Raw genomic sequence first — 25,638 nt, 5'->3', positions numbered from 1 at the left:
TATCTATAAGCAAAGATTGCTTGCTGATGTGTGTATGCACGGATTTATGGATCAAATTTGTTTTGGAGTGCCACTTTTGTCTTTTGAATGTAATTACACTTTCAATATGAATCATACTCAATCTTTTATAAATGAGACCCTGGAACTGTTCAAGAAATTTCTATCTCATTGTACTGTTGATGTAACAGCATATCATGAGAGACTTACTAAGTCTCAGTTGAATGCATCTTGCAGAACCCAGATAGGATCTTACGTGTGCACCAACAACTTTAAGGCAATTATGAGTAAATCCTAACCATAATAGAGGCAGTAAACCACACAATGTTAAGTATATTTAAAACAAGTTTCAGCTGTTAAAAATAAATTGACAATCAAAACATGATCAATTATGAATGACTGGGTTTAATATTTTTGTACATAACTGTGTTACACTGCCAGTCTATTAAAGCAAGATAAAGGGATCCTTTTATTCTTCACTTTATGAGAAAAGATGGGAGGGTGTAGTTTCTCCTTCTGACTGGGATTTTTCAAATTTACACTGAGACAGGACTGCAACATGCCAAGCTGAGATTTGTCATGGAACACTCCTTTGCTCTCAAGGCGAATAACAGCAGGTCTGCTGAAAAATGCATCTAGATTAGCAGATCCAGTGTTTTTTGTTTGTTCTTTTATTTTTGTAAATTACAGATTCTATCCCCATTTTTGTCAGACTAAAAGGGGGCTGCAGATAGGAAGCTCCACAGTTAGACAAAAAATAATAATAATTTCCATGCAATGCGCGCACAATCCACATCCACTTTATATTTAATGCGCACACCTGCGGCCAAATCACATATGGTATTCAGTAGTCGGTAAAAATATGGCAGGAACACGTGCGAAACAGTCAAAATCTGTATGGAAAATAATAAATAGCACACTAACCTGTTGTGTTTAAGATGCGACTGGTCCAGAGAGGTTGTGTGAGACTCGTGTGAAAGGCAGAAGAATGACGTGGTTGAGGAAGCGCGGACCTTCTGCCAGACTGCATTCCGAGGATTTGAAGCAAACAGACAGGAGACGGCACGCGCAGCGCCGCCCCATCTGGAAGAGAGACACGCCCACCCAGAGACCGTGTGCCAGCGCGCGCATTTCTGACAGAATCAATCTGTTTCCTGTTAGTTTGTTTCTGATCTGAAAGCATCTAAAGCAGACCAATATCCTGTCTTTATGAATTTCAACACATCGCCATCGTGTTAGTTTTGAATTTTAAAATGCTTTGTACAGTGGAAAATTATGAAAATATTGAATATCAGCCTTATATTGAAAGTTGAATTTGCATAATTTTTTAAATTGAATGGAAAACATAATCTTCGCATTTAGTTTTTTTTTCTCATATAAATATTCGAGGAGGCTTTTTAGAAGGGCAGAGCATAAAGTTCAATAACTATACCCTCCAGAATTTCATCAATGTTTAGATTGTTTGCTGTCAAAATCACAAATATTTGTATTGCTACATTAGAAATATTTGCTATATCTTTTTAAATTAACTAATTCAAACAGAAAGCATATATATATATATATATAAGTGTAAGTGTAACCGGATCCTTTCTGCATTGTGCAGGTTTTCAGTGATCAGGCCATGACATGGTTTGTCTTTTAAAAGATGATTTCTCAATTTATTCTGATGAGAACAACAAACAGAAAACAACCATGTTATAAGCTGCCTGCTCCAAGTCCTACACAAAACAGAAGTACATAAGAAAAATGAACTTAATAGATCTATAAATAAATATGTATTTAGATAAAAAATAAATAGTGCACACCTCTCCCGCAGGACATGACAAAAGGGGAGGGCCACTTTAAAGGCAATACCACAGAAGAAGAAATAGAAAGGAGGGGCTTCTGCTCTTAAATTAACACAGAACAATGACAGATTTTCAGTCAGGCAGGGAACTGATAATTTGTTCAGTTCCCTAAATATATATATATATATATATATAAGTGTAAGTGATATTTATTTATTAAATAAATAAAGTAATACAGCAGATTGGACACATTCATTTTATTATTTAAATTAAATGTTGTTGTTGGCAGAAAAGATCACCTGCCAGAACTCCTGTGCTACACTGAATTTGAAGAAGTCTCTGACTGAAGATGTTCTACCTCCCCAAAACAATCTCATAAAGAGGATGGTCAGAGTTGTCCATAATTTTCTTGATCCTATGAAGAATCCTTCTTTGCATGATGATCTCACGAGGTTCCACAATTGTCCCCAGAACAGAACTAGCCTTCTCTATCAGGCTGTTGAGCCTTTTTAAGTCCCTGACTCTGATGCTGCTGTCCCAACAGATGACAGCAGAAGAGATGACGCTTTCAACAACAGACTTATAGAAGGATCTTAGCTTCCTCAAGAAGTACAGGTGCTGGTCAAACAATTTAAATATCATTCATCCGTCCATTTTCTGTATACCCTTGTCCCTAGTGGGGTGCTGGTGCTTATCTCCAGCTAATGTTCTGGCCGGGAGGCGGGGTCACCCTGGGCAGGTTGCCAGTCTGTTGCAGGGCAACAGAGACAGACAGGACACACAACCATGCACACACTCACGCCTAGGGAGAATTTAGAGAGACCAATTGACCTAATGGTCATGTTTTTGGACTGTGGGAGGAAGCCAGAGAACCCGGAGAGAACCCACCATGCACAGGGAGAACATGGAAACTCCATGCAGAAGGACCCCGGACCGGGAATCGAACCCAGGACCTTCTTGCTGCAACACAACAGCTCTGCCAACTGCGCCACTGTGCAGCCCCAATATGAATATCGTGAAAAAGTTTATTTAAATCAGTCACTCCATTCAAAAAGTGAAACTTGTATATAATATCCATTCATTGCACACAAATTGATATATTTAATTTTTTTTTTCTTTTAATGTTGATAATTAGAACCGACAACGAATTAAAGCCCCAAATTCAGTATCTCAGAAAATGACCATATTTTCCACACTATAAGGTGCACCTAAAAACCTTCAATTTTCTCAAAAGCCAACAGTGCGCCTTATATATGGACCAATATTGAGCCACAACAGGTCTCGCAACAACGGAAAGCAGCCGCTGACTTCATTTTACCCCGTAGAAGAAGAAGAACTCCAGCCGCTAGATATTGGTGTCACAGGGCATTCAAATTTAGACTGCAAACTGCGTGGGAACAGTGGATGACAGAAAGCGAACACACGTTCACCAAGACGGGGAGACAGTGCCGGACGACATACGCCACTATCTGCCAGTGGATCGTAAATGCCTGGGTTGATAGATCATTCTCAACTGTGGTCCGAGCTTTCAGGAAGGCAGGAATTGTCACTGAACTGCTGGACAACAGCAGCGACACTGACTCCATTAATGACGACTTTGACGAGAAGGAGCTAGGCATGTTGGACGTCGTATTTGCCCAACTGTTTAATTCAGACACTGAAGAAGAATTCGAGGGATTTGTAGATGAGGAATAAAGTAATAAAGTAAGTGAGCTTTACATGTTTATTTTCTGTGTTTACAGCTGAACAAGGTTGGTCATATTGTGAATATGGACATTAACGTTTGAACAACGTTGAGTTATTGATATATTGTTATTGCTTTGCACTATTTAGAGTGTTACTATATTGCGATTGCACTAACGTTTGATTTATTGTAACAGTATCAGAATGTTTTTACGTGTTTATTGAATCAAGGAAAAATTCCCCTCCACTATGATATAAATGTTGCACTACATGTTACCATGTCACTGACTTTACCTCGGGGAAAATAATAAAACAGCTGTTTATTCATTTTAGGAGTGAACGGATTTGTCAGAATTCTGGTTTGTAATCTATTAATAAAGTTTGACTGACTTATCGGACTGTTTTGTTGACATTCCCTTTAGCGCAGCTCCATTTAATGCAGGGGTGTCAAAGTCAAATGGACGGAGGGCCAAATAAAAAATTTAGCTACAAGCCGAGGGCCGGACTGATCGAATGTTCATTGAGATTTTTTTAAATGACGCATTTGGTCTAGTGCAGCGGACCGGCCCAAGCCTTCGTAAGCGGACCGGGGGGGGGCCTTGTGACGATCGAAGTGGGTTGTGAGAGGATCGAGCGGGGGATTTTTTCAGACGGGGTGCCGGCTTGCTGCGGGCCGGTTCTAATAATAACTCAAGATCATCCCAGGGGCCGTAGAAAATCTTCTCGCGGGCCGGATGTGGCCCGCGGGCCTTGACTCTGACATATGTGATTTAATGGATGCATAACGTAACCCCAGCCTCTACTGTACGTCTATTGTATGCGTCTTATAATGCGGTGCGCCTTATATATGAAAAAAGTTTTAAAATGGGCCAGTCATTGAAGGTGAGCCTTATCATGTGGTGTGCCTTATAGTGCAGAAAATACAGTAGAATATTATAAGACCAATACAAAAAATGATTTTAGAAATGTTTGCCCACTGAAATGAAAATATGAAAATGAATAGTATGAGCATGTACAACACTCAGTACTGTACATTAGTTGGGATTCCCTTTCCTTAAATTACTGCAGCAATGCGGCGTGACATGGAGCCCATCAATCTGGTGTGAGTGATCGGCGTGACGCAGTGTGTTATGACCCGAGTGGACATAACACACTGCTCAGGTGTTATGAGAGTCCAGGTTGCTTTGATAGTGACCTTCACCTCTTCTGAATAGTCTGGTGTATCATCTTCCTCTTTACAATACACCACAGATGTTCTATGGGGCTAAGGTCAGGCAAGTTTGCTGACCAGTTCAGAATAGGAATACCTTAAACCAGGTACTGATGCTTTGGCATTTGTGTGGGTGCCAAGTCCTGTTGGAAAATTAAAACTGCATCTAGATAAAGTTGGTCAGCAGCAGGAAGCATGAAGTGCTTTAAAGCTTCCTGGTAGATGGCTACGTTGACCTTGTACCTCAGAAAATACAGTGAACCGACACCAGCAGATAGCATGGCACCTCAAACCATTACTGACTGTGGAAACTTTGACTGGACTTCAAGCAACATGGATTCTTTGCCTCTCCTCTCTTCCTCCAGACTCTGGGACCTTGATTTCCACAGGAAATGTAAAATGGACTTTCCAGGGTTTGTTCTTCCTTTCCTTATTTTCAGTCATTCATAGCATTTCTAGTTAGGTTTATTTTTTGGTCACACTAGGTTTAGTTTTCTTTATGTCTGAGTCCGGTCTATTGATTTTAGTTAGATTATTTTTTTTATTCTTCTAGTTATTCCTTTTTTCAGCTCCCTTGCAATGTGTCTAGTTTTCTTATCTTGCTACCTTAGGTTTAGTTCTGTTTTGTCTGCATCCATGCCCTCTTCCTTTGGTAATTCTAGTTAGGTTATTTCCAAGGGTAGGGTTAGGGGGGATCGGCAAAGTTACATTTAAATGTAACGTAAAATGTGGTTTAAAAGTTTTTAAACCACATTCAAGTTGCAGGACCAAAAATGACTAGTAATACATATCAAACATGTTTTATTCTCAGTAAGCAACCTGTTGAGAAGTAAAACTAAAATTCAAATGTTGCTTAGATACGAGTTTTGTTCAGTTTCACTGATCTAATCTCTACGGTGGCCCTGTAGAGATTAGGGCCACCACAATCTCTACAGACGAGAGATTATGGTGAGACCATCTCTAAATAGACTGGCACAGACGAGGTATCTCTGTTGGGCGCCTCTGCTATTACCTGCTGGTTCCTCTGCTCCGCACTAGATGTCCCTAGATAGCGGGATAGGTCTCAGCCTCCCCATATCTTCTCTGCACACCTGCAAGCTTTTTCCCCTCATCAGCTGGAGCACAAGAAGAGCCGGCTCCCGATCTTCCTACGCCAGAGTGTCCGCTAATGTGGTAACTCCTGCCCCTCGGAGTCTCAGGTCTTATTTGGAGCTCTTTCATTTGTCTGCTTATTAATACTTGTGTCCTGCCTTCCTAGGTATTCTCCAACGCCGGATTCCTGTCCGATCGTGTGGCCCGTCCTCTGGTTCAGAGCCTCCCCTGGCTGATCTTAGTCCCGCTGTCACTTCTCCACTCTCTGTGCTGCCACGCCCTAGCTGACGGATCCCTGGCTTCTGGTTCTCATGGTCTCCTAGTGCACTTGTCCTCCCCCTTTGAACACCCAGACTTTCTCAGAGTTAAACCCGTTGTGAAATAAAGAAAGTTCTGCCTCAACTCCTGATAGTGCTTCTGCATGTGGGTTAGACGACTTCCCAAAACCATGACAATCTCGAAGTGCACACCACTTCAGCAAATTCAAAAACACAACAACATTACCGAAGCACAATTATAAATTACAAAAATTCTACAACATTAACAAAATGGAAATGGTATGTCCCAGTTGGAGACCTGAGAAATCGCTGATTGGACAATAGAGCTTTGGAGCTGACGTCACTGCATGTTACCTTTGAGGACTGGAGTTTGACACCGGTGTCTTGCACCCTTGTGTTTAGTGGGTCGGGAGGTGCTGGTGCCTGTCCAGTTAACGTTCCAGGCGAGAGGCGAGGTCACCCTGGACAGGTCGTCAGTCTGTCACTTAAAATTTTAATAGAGGACAGTGTGCGTTGTGTAATAACATGAATTACCACTTTTTGTATCAGTTGGTCATAAGGCATTTATTTACAGGAGTGTTTGGTTCGGAAATGAACGGTCCCTGTGTGAACCTCCGAACGCTTGAGGAGGGAGCGCTAGAGAACAGCTGGCTGGAATTAACGTTCATATATCGGATCAACCTTGAGCTGAACGCCCCTTACTCCGCAGAGCTCCGATATCCAATATCCAACTTGGAAACAACTTCACTGCGGTTGGTAGCACAATGAAAACACCGAAAAAAGTTTGTTTTGGCATGTGGCCATACAAGATGGCGTCCAACGACATAAATGTCACGTCAGTTCCAAAGCTCTATAGAGCTATAGAGCTTTGGAACATGACGTCAATGCTCTAGGTGTAGGGATATAAGCGCCATCTTGTGAGGCAATATACATTACTGACAATGACTGTCGCACAGATATTTTGAATTTTTTAATCTAAGTAATTTAAAATTATTTAGCAATGGTTCTAACTTGCTGCTTTATTGGATGTAATGTCCGATCACATGACCGAAACAGTAAAAAGATTGAAAACGGACTTTCGTTTCACTGTTTTCCTGACTGTAAACAACACGAGGGGGCTAAGCTAACGGATCTAACGAAAAGGAGACGAAAGTCCTCGGTATCAGCGGTGAGACGTCCTGATGTTACGTTCTCCAACATCCCAAGATATCGACGAGTTTGCTCCAAACATGTCCATTCTGGTGAGCGTTTAAATTTGCTTAGTTGGTGGTGTGTCATAGGATACGTTGAGGGTCAACCTTGTTCAGGTCGGGTTTATATTTTTATGCAGCATAGTCAGAGTTTTGTCAGTGGACCTCGAGGTTATTCCATCATTGTGAAGTAAACAATTTTACTAATGTTATAAAATTTACAGCATTAATACCGATATGTGTTTTGATATCTCCTCTTCAAGGCAAACCGACGTATGAAATGGATCAGATCAACCCAGACGGGGTTCCAGCGCTGAATATTGGTCACTGCGAGGTAAATGCCACAACATCGGACCGACATACACGCCAATTAAAGAGGAGATACAGCAAGACCATGGTGGATCAACAAGTTACAGAGACTGTGTTTTCATGATTTATCCCAGAAGAGGTAAATCATGAAAACACAGTAGCGGAGGCTGTAGAAGAGGAGGAAACCCCAGGAGAAGAGCTCAGCAAGGCTGCAGAGGAACATGAACCATTATTTGAATATTTTTATTGGTTTTCAACAAAGTAGATTACTAACCCAAACATTCAAATCCACACATCCGTTACAGAACATAAAAAAAATAAAAAATTAAAAAAATAAAAAAAAGGGAAGGTTGACTTAGTTAGTTTCATGCTGGGTTGACTGATTGGCTGGACGTCCCTCAATGTGACACAAGAATGGTCGCCATACTTTGTAAAATTTGTCCGCAGAACCCTGCCCAGCATATCTCTGTTGTTCAACTTTGAGATTTGAAAGCAAGTCCTTAATCCATTGTTTATAGGAGGGGGGTACCTCTTTTTTCCATGACAGAAGTATGAGTCGACGAGCAACCAATGTGGAAAAGGCTACAGCTGAAGCTTGTCGGGTGGACACACATGTCCGAGGAACAACCCCAAATATTGCAGAAAGAGGATATTAATATTCCACGATTTCGACAGGGTCTTAAAGATAGTTCTCCAGAAGGTCTGCAGTTTTTGGCATTCCCAAAACATATGACCAAGAGTGCCTTTCTCGCTTTTACATCTTGGGCACGCTTCATCCAATCCTGGAAACAACTTTGCGAGTTTACTATTTGACAAATGAAGTCTATGAACCACCTTAAATTGTATTAAACTATGTTTGATACATATTAATGAATCATGAATAACCTTGTTTTTGTTTGAAATGGATCCTAAGCTGTTCCCAGATCTTAATTACCCCCAAAGTAACTGGGTTAATTGTAATTAGTCGTTTATCAAGTGGCAGTGGCGAGCAAACAACTGAGGCCAACGAACCAGATTTACAAGAGTTTTGTTCCATCAGTGACCAAATGGGCACCGCCTCATTTTCTGCTGGCTTAAACCAGAAACAAAGTTCAGAGACATTAGCAGCCCAATAAAAGTGCATATAATTCGACATGGCCAGTCCTCCCTCCTCCCCGCCTCTAAAAACTCTTTTCTGATACGAGGATTATTTTTATTCCAAATGTACATTGAGGTTATCTTGTCTAGCTGTTTAAAAAATGATTTAGGAATAAATATTGGAATTGCCTGAAAAAGGAATAACAGTTTAGGCATTATAACCATTTTAACTGAATTTATCCTTCCTGCCAGAGATAGAGGGAGAGATGACCAGTGCTCCATTTCCTGTTTAAACTGATTGAAGGCAGTAATAAAGTTATGTTTGAATAGATCTTTATAATTTCTGGTTATATTCACTCCTAAATACGTGAATTTGTCAGAACTCACTGTAAACGGAAGAGAGTTTTGGGGCATCTTGTTCGCTCTATCATTGACAGGAAAAACAAGGCATTTTGATCTATTAATCAAGTATCCCGATATCTTCCCAAATTCCTCAATGCACTTTATAACGTTAGGCATGGATTTTCATGGGTCAGCCAGAAAGAGAAGGAGGTCATCGGCATACAATGAAACAGTGTGGATTTGTCCTGCTCTACTTATTCCCATCACCCCTGGATCATTCCTGAGTGCAACAGCTAGAGGTTCTATGGCTACGTTAAATAGCAGGGGGGATAAGGGGCATCCCTGTCTCGTCCCGCGAGAAAGAGGAAAATAATCTGACACGATATTATTTGTCTGAACTGCAGCCAGTGGAGATCTATAAACAAGTTCTATCCATGAACGAAAACACAGCTCAAACCCAAAATGTTCAAGAGCCTTCACCAAGTAGTTATGCTCAATTCTATCAAAAGCTTTGTGAGCATCTAATGACATGATGACCTCTGGCACAATATCTCCGCCTGGTAAATACATTATATTGAACAAACGACGTAGATTACTATAAAGTTGTCTGCCCTTCATGAACCCAGTTTGGTCCTGGTGAATAATATTATCTAGCACTTTCTCCAATCTGTCCGCCAGAGTCCTAGTGAGTATTTTGTAGTCACAACAGAGTAGGCTTATAGGACGGTAAGATTCGCATATGAGTGGATCTTTATCTTTTTTGAGCAGTACGGATATATTAGCCTGTGTCATTGTAGGTGGAAGAGCCTTCTTTCTAAAGGCTTCTGTATAGACGTTACATAGGTGGGGCAGAAGCTTGGCAGAGAAGCATCTGTAAAACTCGATCGGGAAGCCATCAGGGCCTGGAGATTTTCCCGTTCTCATTTTCTGAATTGCCTGGTCAATTTCTACCAGTTGTATGTCCCCTTCAATAGTAGCCCTGTCCAGTGTTGTATAAAGTACTGAAATTTCAGAGTCAAGTAAAAGTATAGGTACCTCTCCAAAATATGACTTTGGTAAAAGTCCAAGTCACTGACTGAAATGTTACTTGAGTTAAAGTCTTAAAGTATCTGAAACAGCTTGTACTCAAGTATGGAAATTACTGTAAAAATTGATGTACTCAAGTAATATAATGAAAAGTATAAGTAAAAAGTAAAACAAGGCAAATGCAGTTTGAATGACATTTTTTATATTTTGGTAAACTTGTCAAATACACTTAAAATAATGTACACAATCAAGTGCAGGCAAAATTCAACCTGCTACTAGATATACCTGCAGGCATCCTTTAGTTAAGAAAATTAGATGCTCTACCTATACCACAAGGTTAACTTAACCTGCTTTACAACTGAACCAGCTTCTTAGTATACGGTACCCTTCAGGACAGAAAATACAAAGTATTTGTAAGTCTTAAGTTTTCCCTTCAAGTAAGGTCAGTGCTGAAAAGGAGAAAAATACATAGTACAGAAAATGCAGCCAACATAAAGAAAAAAAGCTGTTACAATTACTCTACTTCACAAACTATAGGTGCACACAACTGGTCATTATGCAAAAGAAAAAAGAATTGGAAGGGAAATGCAGCTTATTTGGCATCTGAAGAGGGAGACCTTTTTGTAAACCTACCTTAAAACGTAAAGAAAGGCGTTGCTGAAATGAGGCGTACATCTCACCAGACAAAAAAAAAAAAAAAAAAAAAAAAGAAAAAAAATGATACTGTTATTGCACTTCAGGCCTATTAATTAAATCTTAAACACTTTGCAAACACAAGCCCCTCATCCCATCCCCGCTACACTTTAGCCCTTGACTTTTTTTCTTCCCCTCCAAATCTCAACCTCCCTTGTGGTCATCCTTGCACAAAACCCCATTATCACTTGAAACTGTAAAACCTTCTGTTCATCTTCAAAAGCAGCTGGCTTTCAAAGTGCCTAGAATTTAGCCGTACTCTTCGTGGGCTGAACACAAGACCTGCTATGCTGAACAGCCGTTCGCATGCTGCAGATGCTGGGAGGGGCGTGTTGAGCTTGACAGACAGCTTGCAGACAGAAGGAAAGGACCTGAGCAAATCCATGTGGTCAGCTGAGCAGGACAGGTAGGCATCAAATTGTTTGGTGCCATCTTGGGTCTTTGATGCTTGCAGAGACGAGAAGAAGTCATCTTCATCCGAAGAACTCGACCTGGTTGCATCACCAGGCTGCATGGAGGGATCCTCGAGATGCTGCTTGATGTAATCAATTCCTGAAATACAGAAATATAGAAGAGTTGTAGCACTTAAACGATGCGGCTTTCTGCCATGTTGTAGCTGTAGTCTAAAGTAGTGAAATAAAGCATTTGATTTTTTTTCTGGCCTACATTAATTATTTCGTGAACCAACTAACAAGCAAATCTATTGATGCATGAACGCTTCCCAATGTGTTGACGGCATTCATGCAATCCCAAACAAGTCAGTCCCACCATCATTCTTGACTAAGCATGAGACACTTCTATGTACTTCTCATTTGGTCACCATCACATGCTTGACACCATTTAAAGCAAATCTGTTTATCATGGTCTCAGAGACAGAAAGACTACGGATTACTGGAAGCATGTCATGTGGTCTGATAACACAAAGATAAACAAATTTGTTTTAGATGGTGTCAAGTATGCGTTGGTGAAGTTAGTAAAAAGAAAAGTGTCCCACACTCACAGTAACGCCTGGTAGTGGGACTGACCTGGTTTTGAGCTGCATGAATGCAGTCAACATGCGCCATCACTACTGAAGCAGATATGTGTACTTATTAATGTATAAGCTTACCCATTTTAATGGTGGCATCGTCCTTCGTCCATGTTGTTCGGAATTTGGGAAGAAGAATTGCAGCTGCAACCAGCTCGGCATCCTTGAACATGTGCCCGAATCGGTTCTGAATTCCAGACTGTAAAGAATCAACAAGAGGCCTGCAGTACTTCAGCTGCAACTTGACTTTGTCAAGCTTAATCTGTAGCAGGTGAATTGTCGGAAGTAGCCAACCCATTTGTGCGTTGGTTTCTGCTTGCAGTATGTTAGTTGCCTGGGCGACAGGGTTCATAACAACAGCATACTCCGTGAGAAATGCGAGTTCGGCTGGGTTGAACCTGTGTTGACAAAAAAAGAAGACACATCCAGATTTTTGTTAGATGAAACCAAGGATTATAAAACTGAATAGAAAATTGACATTTCTGATAGATTTCCAGTGATTTTTGTTTATAATAGACACCGTTATTCACATTGTCATTTGTTTATCTGCAGCTGTTCTATTTTTACTTAAGAAAAAACCTTAGGCCTACTTACATTGGGACCTTCAGGTCGGTGGCAATAGCTCTTAAGGCTCCCTCTCCCTTCTCTTTACAAATCCTGAGTCGACGTTCCACGGCCATGAACAACGAGTTCCACCTCGTTTTATTTGGTCTTAGAAGTTGAAGAGAACAGACATCCTCAACCATCTCTGCTGCATGTGTGGATCTTCCACCTTTGTTCCACAGGCCATAACACTTGGCAAACGTTGCATGGTGCAGCTTCTTGTACGCATCACTGGAGTTTGCATTTGTGGAGTCTTCACTGGCAATGAGGTTTAGAATATGACACGCACAGCGTTGGTGTCTTGGCAGCTGGAATTCAAACCCATCATCTTCATGCAGCAGTGTCAATGTACTCCACATCTTCCTCAGGCACTCCAGTATCTCCATCTTCAGACTCCGCTTCAGCTTCAACTCCCTCTTCATTGTTGTTTTCGTCCTCCCCAAACACTCGAAAAGCCTTCACAAAGTTTGCACCATTGTCAGTGGTTGTCCTCACAATCTTGCCTCTGATTTCAAATTCTGCGTGGATGTCATTCAACGCATTGGCCAAGAGATCAAAAGTGTGAGATCCCCTCAGCTGTCGGCATGCCAAGGCTGCGGAACATCTCTCAAGATTATTTGGGTCGATCCAGTGTGCCGTAACGCCGATGAACCCTCGCCTTCTCACTGACCAGCAATCAGTAGTGGTAGCTACGTAGTCGACCCCTTTCATTGCTTCAATCAGCGCAGCCTTCATTTCGTTAAAGCCATCTTCGATCTTGGATGTGAGCGTCACCCGTGACAGCATCTTGGCATTAGGGACAAGGTCCTTGATGAATTCTCTGAATGGCTCCTGCTCGACTACTGAGAAGGGCCGCAGCCCATGTACAACATATTTGATAATGGCCTTCTCAACACTCTTCTGAGGAGTCATGGCCAAGGTGTGAGTCAATGTGGCCTGCTTGCTGGCAGGGGTGGGTGGTCCACTGGCCCTTTTGCGCTTTGCTGTGGTCAATTCAATGTATTTCTCAACATAGTGCGGATGCTTTCTCTGAAAGACCAAAAAAAAAAATTACACACAAATTGTCCCACACATCAGTTACAAACACTAATTTTCTTAGGTTTCAACATGCAAACAAAACACACTTAATCTAGTACAATGTTATTTAAGTAAACAGGTTGGTATTGAACATTGGCCATCACGTAAACGTAGCTATTGTGGCGACTGCTAGGTCTGCTAACCTCGGCTTTGTTAAGGAAGCAGAAGCACACACAAAGTTTGTTCCAGTTTTAAAGAGTAGTACATGTTGATGGTTTGTGGTTTTGAACTTGCATGCCTTTCCTATATTCGTTAAATTTAGTCTAAATTTCTATCGCTATGGCTTCCGTCCCCCCTTGAACAGAGGAGTCTAGCTAGCCTGCTACAGTCAACATTAGGCTTAAGCTAAATACACCACGTGTGGAACTGAAACAATGCCAAACAAAGTTCATTTATACAGGTAACAATATGCTCAAGATTTCACAATAGTGCCTAGTGACCTAGCTATAGTTACTGAAATGGGAGGATTATAATCATTTTATAAGAAGTTACCTCAATGTGTTTCTTCAAGTTGGACGGGGAGTTTTTGTAAGATAAAATTTCCACATCTTTGGGCAGGCATAACATACACTTCATGCGGTACGACGAATCTTTAACACACACGAAAGAGAATATTATGCTTAAATAAGGCCATGGGCTCTCATCACCAGCTGGTGGTTCCCCTGGAGCCGTGTCCGACGTAGTTGCAGTCGTTGTGGTCTCCGTCTCCTCCTCCTTGTGGCTGCTGCTGATTGCGACACTTGCTTTGTGTTTAATGGGAGATACGAAACAGGTGTATCCTATTGGTGGTGATGAACAAGCCCAGGCAAGTAGGCTACCGACTTTGTTGCAGTCAATCAGTAGGTGGGGTCAAAACACTTGCGTTTCTCTCTCTCGTTTTTTGTAACGAGTAACTAAACCACACATTGAAAATGTATCGGAGTAAAAGTATGCAATTAAGTTCGGAAATATAGTGAAGTAAAAGTGAAAGTTATCAAAAATTTTCATACTCGAGGAAAGTATGAAGTACTCCAAAATATACTTAAGTAAAGTAGTGAAGTGTTTTTACTTCGTTACTATACAACACTGGCCCTGTCTGACTCTTGCAACGTAGGCAACCTCAAATGCTTGAAAAAGTTATGTATCATGTTTGGATCTGAACTGACCGAAGAATATAATTCTTTATAAAATGACACAAACTGCATATTGATCTTCTTTTGGTCCGTAGTTATCTCCCCTCCCTCCTCTTTGAGAGCTGAAATGGATCTTGCTGCAGACTTTTGTTTTAGCTGATGACTTAACATCCTACCTGCTCTTTCACCGTGCTCAAAGTGTTGTTGATTCAGGTTTAGTTGCATCTCTATTGCTTTTTTATTCATAAGGAGATCAAATTCTGCTTGAAGGAGCGCTCTCTCTTCCCAGCAGATGTCTGAAGCTGCGGATGCTTGACACTGGTCGATAATTTTAAGCCTGTCACTAATTTCAGACATGCATTGGAGCTTATTTTTTTTTGTCGTTTGCGCTATAAGATATAATTTGCCCTCTAATGTATGCCTTAAATGTTTGGAACATGAACCATTTGTGTTGAAATAAATATGTGGTCATTTGGAAGTGGCTGTTTTCTGTCATTTATTCATTTAATGTGGTAAACATTCATGAAACGTTTGATTCAAGCTCTTCAAGTTGCAGGTAAACAGGTGATGAAATGAATCACATTTTAAGTGAAAATTTGACATTTAAAATATTTCAGGTAATAAACATATATGTAATGAAATATTATATTTTAAATAAACATTTTGCAGTAAACATTTAATTTAACAGGCAAACCAGATGAAAGAGCCCATCTTTAAACATTTAATGTGTAATTAAACAGTTCAGACTAAATATTATGAAATAGATCAAACTTTAAGTAAATATTTGTTGTATTTAACATATTTCAGGTAAGAAGTGAACATGTAATGAAATAGATCCTGTCCTAGAATTTTATGTAATTGAACATTACAGGTAAAATGTAATAAAGATGAGTGTGCTTCATCTACAGACTAGAAGAACAATGTCACACTGATTTTGAGTTAATGGGGCACATTTAATATTAAAATTAACTAAAATATTGAATATGACTTAAAATGTTAATAGAGGATAGTGTGCCTCTGTAATAGGATGAATTATCACTTTATGTATCAGTTGGTCACAAGGCAAGCCATTTATTTACAGGAGTGTTTGGTTCGGAAATGGACGGTCCCTGTGTGAACCTCCGAGGGCTTGAGGAGGGAGCGCTAGAGAACAGCTGGCTGGAATTAGCGTTCATATATCGGATCAACCTTGAGCTGAACGCCCCTTACTCCGCGGAGCACGTAAATCCAATATCCAACTTGGAAACAACTTCGATGCGGTCGGTAGCACAATGAAAAGGCCGGAAAAAGTTTGTTTTGGTGTGTGGCCTCTAAAGATGGCGCCGAGCGACTGCATGAGACGTAAACGTCACACGGAGTGATGTCAGTTCCAAAGCTGTATTGGCATGAATACGTATGCAACGTAATCTTTCAATATTATGTCGCCGCCATCTTGAAAGTGGCAGTGGCGAAAACGTGCTGGGTGGACTAGTTTCAACGGTTTTACAGTACAAAGTGGAGCCACTGCCTTTACCTTTCACAGGTAAAAATTAGAGATAATAATAACGTAAATTTACGAGCAGAATTTCTTGACTTTGTGGCCAGTACTGTGCATTTCTGTGGTGAAACAAACTGTTAAACATCAGAGAAATATTTCCTTTGTAACTAAATTGCCAAAGTTAACTACTCTGATTATTTTGGCTTAGCTACATTTTTTTTAAACTGTGTTGTTTTTCTAAAGAGGGTTAGGCAATGAGAAACCTGTAACGAGCGCTTTTCCTGTTTGTTTATTGTTGCCATGGTTACTTTGAAGTTCACAAGACAAGTCCCTGTTTGTTTGTGGTCAAACATGGTTACTTTAAGGTACGTCTGTTGTATATAAGATGTTTCTTATAATTAAAATAATTTATTTGATATTACAGCGAACCTTAAGTGACTGAAAGTCCATTAATCCAGAGAGCAGCGTGGAGAGCGGGGGATTTCCTCAGGATCGGTCCATAAAGATCAGAGCCGGAGCTGTTTTTTTTCAGACTTCTGTTTCACAGCTCATTTCCACAATGTCTGTGTTTAGATGCTAAGTCAATGCCCCCATGTGGTGAAGAAATTTTTTTTTCTGAATGTGAATGAAGCAGGGATGTATTTTCTATTACACTGTGAAATCATTTTTATCATTCGCTTGACCAGCAGACTGAACCCCTTTCTATGCTCTGTGTTTAGCAACACATAAATATAAATAAATTTGTAATGTACTGTGCACTTTTTTTCACTTTTTATTTATTGTAAGTGAAATATCTCAATTTGAAGTATTACGGTATTATGACAATTTATGTAAAGAAATTAAAAATTATTTAGTCTGTTAGATTTCATTCACACTGCTGTCTATAGCATAGCAATACACTGTCATACATATTTTTAAATGTAAAGTTTGTCTTTACAATAAAATGCCTAAAAATTTTAATGAAGTTACGTTGTTTTTATTCATATATTGAAATAGCAAATGCACATTGAATTATGGAATTATGTTAATATGTTCATGAATACATCACTGTAAAGGTGTGTGTGTGTGTGTGTGTTCATCAATAAAAACGATTTATCAGAATAAGCTGTATCAAATGTAATTATTGTGCCCCAAAACAATTAAATAATCACATCAAAAAGTTTGAAATGTTGTCCTTATTTTTTCATTCCTATATATAATAGTGTGTGAGAGATTGTGTCAGTCACATTCATCAACTTGAAATACTTTGCAAAACAACACTTTACGAAGTTCAGCCCATTTACTTGTATTAGCTTGCTGGCAGATAAGCCACTTTAAATATGACGGATGCTATAGTGTATAGCAACAACGGCTGACCAGCTCAAGAAATAACTTCTGGTTCAACAGCACTGTCGTCCAATCAGTGATTTCTCAGGTCTCCAACTGGGACAAACCCTTTCCATTTTGTTAATGCTGTAGTGTTTTTGTAATTTGTGATTGTGCTTCGTTAATGATGATGATGATGATGAATACTTTATTAATCCCCTAGGGGAAATTCAAGGTCCCAGCAGCTTAAGACATTACACACAACATACACTACAGTTCACACAACATATTACAAAAACACAAGATTACTAAATTAACACAATTACCAGATCAACATTACTGAGAGCTAAAAATACTAAAAAACACTAAAATCTAAGTGCTAAATTTAAATTTCAGACAGTTGCCAGAATGGAGGAGTGCATGTTGACTAATAATGTAGCCCATAGAGTCAGTCAGAGTCCAGTCCATCAGTCCTATAAGGAGTGTGGAGGTGAAGTCTGCTGTGTCAATGGACTATGCAGAGAAGTCCACTTCTCCCCTGCCCTTCAGTGAGGCATGTTGCAGTGCTTTTCAATTTGTTATTGTGTTTTTGTCATTTGTATTTGTGCTTTCAATTTCCTGAAATGCTTTGCACCTCAGGGCCACTGTGAATCTCTGCTACACCTTTACAAAAATTTAAAGTTCTAAATAGAAAAGCTTTAATGAGAAGCTGCTCTTAATAAAATTCCTCATAAAGATTGATTAATTGTAATGGCTCTCAATACAAGTTAAGAGCTATTTAAATTATAACTTAAGTTGCTTTATTTTTAAGCCTTTTTTAGTTTTGCCTTGTCTTGGGTGACGAGAACCAACAGGTAGATAGAAATGAATATCTGGGGGGTATTTTAACTTAAACAAAAACATAAACCCTCTTGATTTACGCCTACGGTTATTTCTTGAGTCCTTCTAGATCCCCCCAAAGTGTTTCTAGTTTTCTTATTTTTTCACTTTAGGTTTAGTTAATCTTTCAGTCTGAATCTATGCCCAGCATTCTAATGATTCTAGTTAGCTTATTTCTGTTGGGATCTGGGGAAGGCTGGCTGGGGTTCTTTCCTACTTTCTCCACCAGGGGGCTTCCTGGAGGTTCCTGGAGGGCGTGGTTTCGCGGCTGCACACCTGACGCATATCTGACTCATTTGGAGGAGTATATCTGGATGGAGCTGCCGACACTCCAGTGCCAGAGTGTTAGCCAGTTATGGTATCTGTTGTTACTAGCCATCCTCTGACCAACCTGTTTCTTGAAGTAATTAATTCCGTGTAACCTCTTCCCAGGTTGCCCCTCCGTGACGCCTTGGCCGCCTGACCCGAGTTACTTGCTGGAAGGTTTTTCCACCCTGGATTCCTGTTCTTCCGCTTACCAGCCCACCCCCCTTCCCTGAGCCCCGGCCTCGCGGACCCACCAGTCCCAGATCTCCAGCCGAGCTTTCCCCTGTACATCCTCAAGTAAGACCATAGCCGTGTTAGGGACTGAAGGCTCCCACGCCCCTGTACTCACCCAATTCTGTTCCCACTAGATTCCAGAGATCCAGCCTTTGCCAGAGAGAGAAAGAGAGAGACCTCTCACCTTCACCTGTACATATCTGCACGTTGTTTTTCTAATAAATTTCCCTAACCTGATCTGCCTCCGGAGTGTGTTCTGCACATGTGGGTTCAGAGAATTGATCACACCATGACAATTTCTTTGTTTAGGCTTTCTAGTTACTCTAGCTATATGCTCTTTAGTTCTTATTATTGTTAGCCTTGTTTCTGCTTAGGTTTGTTATAGCTTCCCTCATGTCTTTTTCTCTTCTAGTTTACCAGATTCTCTTTAGTGTTTCTTTAGTATTACAAGTATTTTCAGCTTCCCTGTGTTTCCTCCCTCACCAGTTTACTTTGCAAACATAAGTGGGTGGGTTGGTTGGTCAAAAAAGTATACTTTCAAATGCAGATTTACTGGATATGTGAAGTCCATCAAGTACCACTCTATAATTTTTTATTATACACACCAAAGATACATACTTTTAAAACTCATCCAATAATACCTAACGTAAATAATTTAAGTGCTATACAAAGGGAAAAACTAAATTTTTATGAATAGTTTGCTATTGAGAAACTTATCAGATGATAACAGATAAAACAGAAAAAGAATCATTGTATATCACATTATGTATTTGACTTAAAAAACTCATACAGCAAGACGATTCTACAAAACATGACCATCAATTTAGTATAGAAACTGATAATGTCTGTTGTATAAAAAAATAATGTACTTTCACAGCACAGCAAGCTTTAAGAGTTATGTAGTGATGATTTTGTACTTATTTAATGAAAGCGACAGTAAATGCCAAATAAATAATTATTCATTCATGTACTTACTACACACAATTTGTTCTATAGGCACTAACAATGCTAGTAAGGCTTAGTATCATTCTTTGAACGCTTTAGTTGGACCTTCAGTCTTTTCATGCCAATCTGGAAACCGTTCATTGACTGGATGGCCGCTTGTGATGACACTGGGTTATCATAGCTCACAAAGCCTGAAGAAAAAGTATAAGGATTAAGGTCAACCAAAAAAAGCACATCAGAAGACATACTATCCTAAAAATAATAGTTTTACAAAACAATTATCTTTGTAAAATAATAGTGATGCTTGGCTTTTCAGCAGCATACACTTTTTTTCCTATAAGAATTTTTCTACTTTATATTCTACTTTGATTATCATCTTTTAAAACAACACAAAGCTTGAGCAAGAAAATATTAAAGTTTGTTTTATCATTTTTGGAATGGTTTTTGGAACCATTCCACAGCGGGGGCTTATTGCTGGGTTGCAAACACATGACCCAGATGATGTACAAAATTCAGATGGAAGTTAGGAAGAGGACCTCTGGGTTCAAAACAGAGCAAAATGGATCACAACAAGTATGTTAATGCCCTAAATGGGCTGGCACAGACGAGGTATGACAAAAACATATGCATATAATTAGGATATGATTCATGTTGTCGCGCTAAAAAAGACTTGTCATAAAATCATGAGGATTTATGCAAGATAAATATAACTGTCTGGCTCAGCAGACCACATTTTATACGAGCCAGATGAAAGCTTTGAAAATCCTGGAAGCAACCTGAAACAAAATAAATCTTGTTTCAGGTTGCTTCCAGGATTTTCAACAATTTAGGATAAAAAGAATCATTAAATGCTGTCGTCTTGGTTCTGTCCGGGTTAGTAGTGACTTGTGCTATGATCACAATGCTATAACTAATGCAAACGACAGGCTAACCCATGTTATTTCTATGTGCTTGATTCTACTTGTAAATAATTTATTTAGCTTCTGCAAATCCAAATTCATGCTGGAGTTGTACAGTATGTTGATGTTGAGTCTTACTGCATTTCTACATTGCAGTTCAATCATTCGCAGCAATCTACAGAAACCCCACTAAAAATATGCTTGGTGGCCAGAGAGAGTAGTTACAGGTCACTGTGACTTACATATGAATGCTTGTCTTTCTAAAGTTCCTATGTTGTTGATCCAGCTTTCTCACCTTTTTTTAGTACATTTTCTACTCCCTTGTGACCAACTACCTTCAGAACATGAAAATAAATTTTATTTTTCTCTCTAATACAACAATTCTAACACAGACAACATAGTAAATCCGGTGGTTGAGGCACTCGGGCAGTCATTCATCCAGCGGTCCGCCATGTTTTTGAGTTAAAAATGTTTAAAGTTGACAGGAAGTTTGAAAATATCACTTGATAATTATATGTTGTAAGCAATGCTAAGTCTGATCAGGGCACAAGTAAAGCCTGGTGGCTCGCCAGGCTTATGACACATCTTTTAAAACAAAGGCATTGGGGGGAAACAGACAGACTTTAGGCATTTGGAAGCTGGATCAACATAAGTAAACAGGCTGCATTTACTTTCTGATCTGCTTTGTGTGACATTGGTCATCTGCAAACAGCGGCGCTGGATTCATTTTTGAGGTAGGGGGAATATGGCGTGTTTCTTCACCTCTGCTATGCACTTTGAACGTCACGCGAGCACACATGTTCAATAGGCATCTGTCAATCAACTCAGTGGGTTTGTCACAATAGGGTATTCCATTTTCAAAACTGGAATAAAACTGGAATCTGGAAAAAAAAAATGTAAATAATAGATAAATGCTTGCAGCCGACCTGATGAACAGCTGAATAGAGAGATCAACAGTATTAAAAAAACATGTTCATTACATCATATGCTTAATGGTTAAATCACAGATCAATGGGTCAAGTTTGATCAAAAACAATAAATATGCTGTGTCTGCCAACAGGTACAAGAATGTGGTACAAATATTCATACACAGCCTGACATACGTGATTCCAAGTGCAAATATACACATGATACAGACTTTTTCCTCTGCTCCTCTCCCTACCCAATCTCACCGTGCTTGCTCTGTTTTTGTGTTACTTTTTTGGAGTCTTTCTTTATACATCCTCTGAATCTACAAATTATGGATCTGGTTAACTGGTCTATCAATGCAATTGATCAAAGTTTCTAAACAAAATGACTGGGCACAGGAGAGCCCACTTGTTCTGTAGAGACATACCTGAGGGGATGGATTCACCCTGAATTTATTCAGGATAACAAGATTTCTGGTGATTCGAACTTGTGGACACCTGGCTCATTGACTAATTTGTGATGGATTTGGCCAAGCCAGCGAACACTCAAACTGTATATTGTGGGACAAAAACGCAAGTTGGATTCGAGTCTTGCTGAGACTCGCAGCCCAGCTGAAGACTCAAAACTCGCTAGTGGGATGAAATCAATCTTGAAGAATTTGCTAGGTTTGGTTCACTGGAATAGCCCCACTAATTTGAATATACTAACATAAGAAATAAACCTGTTAAAGACTCTAGGACAAGCAGAAATTTTAAGTTTGCCGGATCAAAAGAGAATTTGTTATTCTGAACCTGGCTCCCTGGGGCCTTCTTGCCATTTCGAATCTCATGGAGTTTATGTAAACAATCTGCTCCTTCCCATCTTCTCAAGGAACTCTCAAGGACTCACTCTTGATTATTCCACCTTTATCAGAGACTTTATTTGGGAGAACAGGCTGAGAGACATGGGTTAATCTGCAAGCAGGTCATAGTTACAGACAAACATACACTCCCTGACCTCAACGCCTTGGCCAGCATGTCTTTGTTTTTGTCTTGCTATATGTGCCAATGTTGTCTTTTTATTATACTCCTGGGTTATTTAGAAACTGTGGACTACTCACTTTTAACCTAGAAAAAGTATTAAATTAGCTTATTTTAATTTTGTCTTTTACTTTTCTTAGAAACTGTAGTTCTCACTATTTAGATATATATACTGTTTTTAATGGTGTTTCTGTAAATTGCTGCGACTGGTTGACCTACATTGTAGAAATGCAGTAAGACTCAACATCAACATACAAATCCAGCATGAATTCGGGTTTACAAAAGCTAAATAAATTATTTACAAATACAGCCAAGAGAATAACACTAACATGTTAGTGTTATCATAGATTAATTACTTCAAATAGCACAACTCACTACTCACCTGGGCAGAAACAAGTCAGTAGCAGTTAATGCTTCTTTTGATCCTAAATTGTTGACCCAACCTGAAACTAAATAATTGTATGCTTCCAGGCTTTAGAAAGCTTTCATCTGGCTCATTGAATAATATGTGATCTGCAGCTCCAAATAGTTATGTCAATCACCTCAATGCCAGGTAAATCCTCAAGAACATATGACAAGTCTTTTTTACCGGAAAAAAATGGCTCATATCCTAAATATTTTTTCGCGATACCTCGTCTGTGCCTATTTAGGGCATTGGCGTACTCAATGTGAACCGTTTTGCTCTGTTTCGGACTGGAGAAAGACACTTCCTGACCCTCATCTGAATCCTGCGTTTCATTCAGGTCACGTGTCTGAAACCCAGCATAAAGGGGGAAACGTTGGGACAATTCCAAGGGCCCCTATATTTATTTTTATATATGGAAATTTAAAAAATGGGGGCCCTCTCAATAACAAATTTAATTATGTCATATTCTTTTTAAAATTGTTTTTAGCAGTAAAAATTAAATGTTGCCACTCCCAGACCAAAAAGCACAAATTCATATTTACACTGTACACTCCCCTGCTGCATAAAATGGTGTGTTCCTGCTGAACACACTTGACAGTGATGGTGTTCAGCAGCAATCAGTAGAAGGCAAGAACAATTGTGGTAGTTACTATGCTGCCAAGGAAAATAATAAAGGCAGGTTTTCAGAGAGAGAGAGAGAGAGAGAAAGACAAGAGCTTCAATTTGTGACAGTTTTTCTCAAAAAGAGGTGGGTAAAGTGTGTGAGATTATCAACTTAAGCAAAATTTGTTTTTGGGGCTCTCTGTCTCTGCTAACAATGTGCATTGCTGCTATCAACAGTCAGACAATTAGATTGTTTGTACACCAACTATAAACTTATTGCTGTTTACATTATATCCTATATATCTTTTGGCCTGTCAATTTATCGGCTAGTCAATTTCCTTAATTTTGGGAGATCTGTGATCGGTGATCTGTGATACTTACATCCAAATCTGGTCTTTTACCCTGATCTTATCTTCCTCAGAAAAGGTTTAAAAATCAAGCACTGACTTCTTCTGCTCTACAGTGAGATGTTTGAGTGACAGGACAGCCCACCAGGTCAGATCTGCACGTTTGCAGTTAACAATAGTTACCTCACTGTTGCCAACTCAGTGGCTTTCTTTAGTGACATTTCGAAAAAAAAAAAAAAAAAAAGGTATTGGCCAAAATCAAAATCAGCAGGTAAAGCTTCTTATAGATCATAGGCAATCGGTCAGATAACTGCAAATGATGCAACCCATTTTAGGATGGAATACATGCACACATATTCTTGGCATATTTTGATTAAATTAATTTCTCTTAAGTTCAATTCCAATAGCTAAAAAAATCATTTATACCAGGTGAGTCTTTCTCACCTGAGAATGTTGATTTCACTCTTATTTCCCGGTCCCATGGATTTCCTCCCCCCAGCGTCTGTCTCTCGTCCTCTACGCTGCTCCCATCCAGAACCCCTGTGGCTCACCTATAGTCCTCACCTGTCTGTCCACCCGCTGAGGAAAGCAAGACCGATCACTACTCACCCAGTACACCTGCAAGCAGCCAAGGAGCTGTGGATGCTCCATGAGCTTCCTCATTCCCCTCCCCCGCTTCATAAACCCAGACTCATTTTCCCACCTAATTCATTCTAGAAAAAGCCGTTTTTGATTAAGCAGCTATTTGTACTTAGTTAATACTTACACTTAGTGCATTCCTTGAACAGTTTAAACAAACATTTCATCCAAGTGTTCGTGAGGAAGAGGCTGCTAAGATACTTTGGAGCTTAAAACAGGGGAACAGATCAGTGACTGAGTTTGTCATAGAATTCCACACCCTGGTGGCGGACTCAGGGTGGAATCAACCAGCACTTAAGGGGGTGTTTCACCATTCACTTAATGAAAAGATTAAAGATGAGCTGGCCTGTAGAGATGCAACCAATGGGTTAGATGAACTACTTAGTGTGAATGCTGTAGGCATTTATGCTCAGGGGCGCCGTAAAGAGGGGAAAGGTTTTGACAATTCCAAGGACGCCAAGAGTTCAGTGGGAAATCTAAACTGTTGTTTGGACCGAAAAACAGTTCAGAATACCCACCTTTTTTGGAGTCCCTAGAGGGGGTACTGTAGAGTGCTCTTCCTGGGGACTCCCTTGTTCTGCTGGGGGACTTCAACGCTCTCGTGGGCAATGACAGTGAAGCATGGAGGGGCGTGGTTGGGAGGAATGGCCACCCTGATCTGAACTCAAATGGTGTTCTGTTGTTGGACTAATGTGCTCAGCATGGATTGTCCATAACAAACACCATGTTCAGACATAAGGGTGTCCATATGTGCACTTGGCACCAGGACGTCCTAGGCCACAGTTCGATGATTGACTTTGTCTTGAACCCTCGGGTGAAGAGAGGTGCGGAGCTGTCCACTGACCACTACCTGGTGGTGAGTTGGCTCCGCTGATTGGGGAGGATGCCGGTCAGACCTGGCAGGCCCAAACGTGTTGTGAGGGTCTGCTGGGAACGTCTGACGAAATCCCCTGTGAGACGGAGCTTTAACTTCCATTTCCAGCAGAACTTCGAACACGTCCCGGGGGAGGTGGGGGACATGGAGTCTGAGTGGACCGTGTTCCGTGCCTCCATTATCCTATCGGAGCTGTGGCCGCAAGGTTGTCGGTGCCTGTCGTGGCAGCAACCCTCGAACCCGTTGGTGGACACCTTCGGTGAGGGAAGCCGTCAGGCTGAAGAAGGAGTCCC

The 25,638-nt window shown here is 40.1% G+C and overlaps 3 protein-coding genes and 1 long non-coding RNA gene across 6 annotated transcripts in view; 1 reads left to right on the top strand and 3 right to left on the bottom strand.

Moving 5' to 3' along the window:
* LOC122821204 (cell migration inducing hyaluronidase 1) overlaps positions 1-1,044 on the bottom strand; it is a 153,887-nt gene extending 152,843 nt beyond the window's left edge. For both annotated transcript variants that reach the window (XM_044098968.1, XM_044098969.1), the window contains exon 1: positions 922-1,044. In XM_044098968.1, the coding sequence (XP_043954903.1) occupies positions 922-1,027 (106 nt within the window). In that variant the 5' untranslated portion in view covers positions 1,028-1,044. The remainder of the gene's footprint in view (positions 1-921) is intronic.
* Positions 1,045-10,725: 9,681 nt separating this feature from the next.
* On the bottom strand, positions 10,726-14,433 carry LOC122844610. The gene is made up of 4 exons (XM_044140247.1): positions 13,884-14,433; positions 12,306-13,343; positions 11,793-12,109; positions 10,726-11,236 (listed from the first exon to the last, which is right to left on the bottom strand). Exons 2-4 carry the CDS (start codon positions 12,734-12,736, stop codon positions 10,869-10,871), a joined length of 1,116 nt encoding a protein of 371 aa, XP_043996182.1. The 5' UTR covers positions 12,737-13,343; positions 13,884-14,433; the 3' UTR covers positions 10,726-10,868.
* A 4,000-nt stretch (positions 14,434-18,433) lies between these two features.
* LOC122819213 lies at positions 18,434-18,868 on the top strand. Its single transcript, XR_006368574.1, has 3 exons — positions 18,434-18,522; positions 18,597-18,767; positions 18,839-18,868. It is a non-coding gene; the product is annotated as an uncharacterized LOC122819213 (long non-coding RNA).
* Positions 18,869-19,315: 447 nt separating this feature from the next.
* celf1 (cugbp, Elav-like family member 1) overlaps positions 19,316-25,638 on the bottom strand; it is a 90,098-nt gene continuing 83,775 nt past the window's right edge. For both annotated transcript variants that reach the window (XM_044139373.1, XM_044139367.1), the window contains one exon: positions 19,316-19,840. In XM_044139373.1, coding sequence (XP_043995308.1) covers positions 19,713-19,840 — 128 coding nt within the window. In that variant the 3' untranslated portion in view covers positions 19,316-19,712. The remainder of the gene's footprint in view (positions 19,841-25,638) is intronic.

Source organism: Gambusia affinis, linkage group LG02 (assembly GCF_019740435.1).
Source record: "Gambusia affinis linkage group LG02, SWU_Gaff_1.0, whole genome shotgun sequence".
In the NCBI taxonomy this organism is placed as follows: Eukaryota; Metazoa; Chordata; class Actinopteri; order Cyprinodontiformes; family Poeciliidae; genus Gambusia; species Gambusia affinis.
Note: the sequence above shows the minus strand (reverse complement) of the source record. Positions and strands in the feature narration are given on the sequence as shown.